We start from the raw sequence: 2,635 nt of genomic DNA, 5'->3' as shown, positions 1-2,635 counted from the left end.
AGAAACCCAAAAATAACCCTAGAAATATAATAATAATTCAGTGATAAAAACTAAGAAAAGAAAAGAAACTATTAGTTCTGTGGAATATCCTCCACAAGGGAAGACATGCAAGTTAGCGAAGTATACTGCAGAGATGTGAGATATTAACCAACAATGCAAGGAATGACTAATGCTAGTAAACGTAAAAGCTAAAAATGTTCATCCGGTACGATTTGATAGAAGATGCATTACAACTATGTTAAGAAATTATTCATAATTGACTTGTTTGTTAAATCAAAAGCACCTAAAAATTGTACTTTTGGAGAATAGATTACCCATCGAAAGAGCAGTTTGGATGCTGATTCCCCAAAAATTTTGTTGACTGCTGTACCAAGCTTTTTCCTGCCAATAATTTCATACAATTATCAAGACAGCATAAAGAATTTATGAAGCCCACTTTTTCTAATGCTGAAATGCAACCAACCCGTTCATAACGAACCCCTATTTCAAACGAATAAACATATGCAACAAGATAAGAACAGTCATGGAATGGCAAAATACTTCTTTCTAGATGACCAAACACCCACATGAAACCTGTCAAGACAAAACTGTATAAACTCATCACAGAAGGGCCTCTTGAAAACTGCAGAGAGCAAAGCCCACATGTCAGTCAAATTCATATGACACAATACACATAAATTAACATAAATAAAGAATCATGATTTTTGATCTTTGCACCTTTTATCGACCCTTTTCTTCCCCCATAAATTTTAAAATCCGGACTTTTACTTCCTTGAGGAACCTTTTTGGCAAAGTCAGCTAGAAGTCCATTCATATCAAGGATAAGAAGCTTATTCTTTGAGTTGTAGGACCGGCTTATGTCTTGAACAACATGCTCCCCATTGGTGTTTTCCGCTTCCTTTATTGGTATATGCTGATCCCCCTTGTCATTGTCTTGCTGACAAATATTTGTCTCTGCACAAGATTTTCCTCTTATAGAATCAGTGGACCCAAATTGAATTGGATGTTCTGAAGGCATATGCAAGGCAGGTGTACAAAATTTTGATGAAAAGGTATCTTTTGGCACATCATTAGTGTTAACAATGCTTTCAAGAGCATTATATTTTGTCTTCTGCCGTTTCCTTCTTTTGTTTCTCTTCTTAGAACTACATTCTACAATATCTTGGGAGCCTAAAGGATTAGGTAAAGCTGGGGATATGTTTAACGAATCCTCTGCGGTATCATCAATCTTCTGAGAATTCTTATCCAGTGAAGCACGAGGGCCTTTATCTTCAACAGCTTTTTCTTGTTTCTTCTTCTTTCTCTTCCTTTTCCGCTTCGATGATGAACTTACATCCTCTCTAGTAGCATCAATATTAGAAAATTCATTATCCATATCAGTATTTGGAGTAGATTTACCAAGTGAAACATCAGGACCTTGATCTTTATGCTCAACAGCTTCAACCGGTTTCTTCTCCTTTCTTTCCCTTTTCGGCTTCGGTGATGAATTTATCTTCTCAGAAGGGGCATCAGTCTGTGGCGAACAATTATCCAGCGAAACATTAGGACCTTTGTTTTTAGGATCAACATTTTTACATAGCAATGAATCTACCTCCTTTACAGTAGTATCTTTCTTCACAGAAGAAATATCCACTGAAAACTGATAACCTTTATGCTCAGCAGCTTCACCTTGTTTCTTCTCTTTCTTTCTCCACCTTTTCCGATCCCGTGATGGATTGATTTCTTTTGCAGTAGTATCATTCTTCACAGAAGAATGTTCAGCAGCTTCACCTTGTTCCTTTTCCTTTCCTTCCAGACTCTGCTTGGATGGTAATTTTAATTCCTCCATAGTAGCACTAGTCTTTAGAGGAGAATCAACCATCGAACAAGGACGACAACTTTATGTTAAACGGTTTTATCTAGTCTCTTCTTTCTCTCACAACTCAGCTTCTCTGATAAATTTATCCCCTTTGAACTTATCAGTACCTCCCAAACTGGCTATTGCAGGAACCTCATATACAAATCCATGACTGCATCCACAAATCAAATTAATCAATAATCTTTCTCCAGAAATCACGAGATACCACCTAAAGCAGTAAAGAATTCGATGCACCTTTCTCCGGAAATATATATGTTCAGGGTTGTTTACATTTCACAAATCACAAACGGTACATTCAAATGCTCATTGTTCATATTCATTGGAAACAAAACTTTGCAACAGTTCTCCTAGTAATTTTTCTAGCACATTAAGCCAACCAAATTGTGTCCAAAGTAGTGCATTACATACATAAAAAATACTTCAAATTTGAATTGAGTTTGTGACATTCTATCTCCACAACACAATGTATCCAATGAAACATATCTTAGTTCATTTCAGCATTTCACCATTCTTAAAAAAATAGAGGTTTGTAATGTCGAATGCAATTGAAGCAGCAGGAAGGAATGAAAGTAAAGTACCTGAATTGACGAACGACAACTCTGATTCCGATTCAACAGGATTCTCTGTGAGAGAGAGAGAGAGAGAGAGAAAAAAATCAGAGAAGTTTCCCTTGCGGGTTTAGGGTTACCTTAGAATTTTTTGATATTGCGAATTATGTTAAATAGAAAAAAAAATTATTATTATGCCGCCGTTGACCATACACCATTGACGGATTGA

At 36.2% G+C, this 2,635-nt stretch overlaps 1 protein-coding gene across 3 annotated transcripts in view; it reads right to left on the bottom strand.

Moving 5' to 3' along the window:
- The window catches only part of LOC107623105 (E3 ubiquitin-protein ligase rnf213-alpha), a 4,887-nt gene extending 2,336 nt beyond the window's left edge, over positions 1 to 2,551 (bottom strand). Inside the window, exons 1-5 of one of the 3 annotated variants that reach the window (XM_021114873.1) lie at positions 2,437 to 2,551; positions 1,592 to 2,009; positions 718 to 1,513; positions 541 to 622; positions 315 to 381 (exon numbers count right to left, since the gene is read on the bottom strand). In XM_021114873.1, the coding sequence (XP_020970532.1) occupies positions 315 to 381; positions 541 to 622; positions 718 to 1,513; positions 1,592 to 1,861 (1,215 nt within the window). In that variant the 5' untranslated portion in view covers positions 1,862 to 2,009; positions 2,437 to 2,551. Of the gene's footprint in view, positions 1 to 314; positions 382 to 540; positions 623 to 717; positions 2,010 to 2,436 lie in introns of all 3 variants that reach the window. The other 2 variants (XM_016325257.2, XM_016325255.2) reach the window with 2 other exon arrangements.

Source organism: Arachis ipaensis, chromosome B10 (genome assembly GCF_000816755.2).
Source record: "Arachis ipaensis cultivar K30076 chromosome B10, Araip1.1, whole genome shotgun sequence".
Classification (NCBI taxonomy): domain Eukaryota; kingdom Viridiplantae; phylum Streptophyta; class Magnoliopsida; order Fabales; family Fabaceae; genus Arachis; species Arachis ipaensis.
This window is presented reverse-complemented; position numbering and strand designations above follow the sequence as displayed.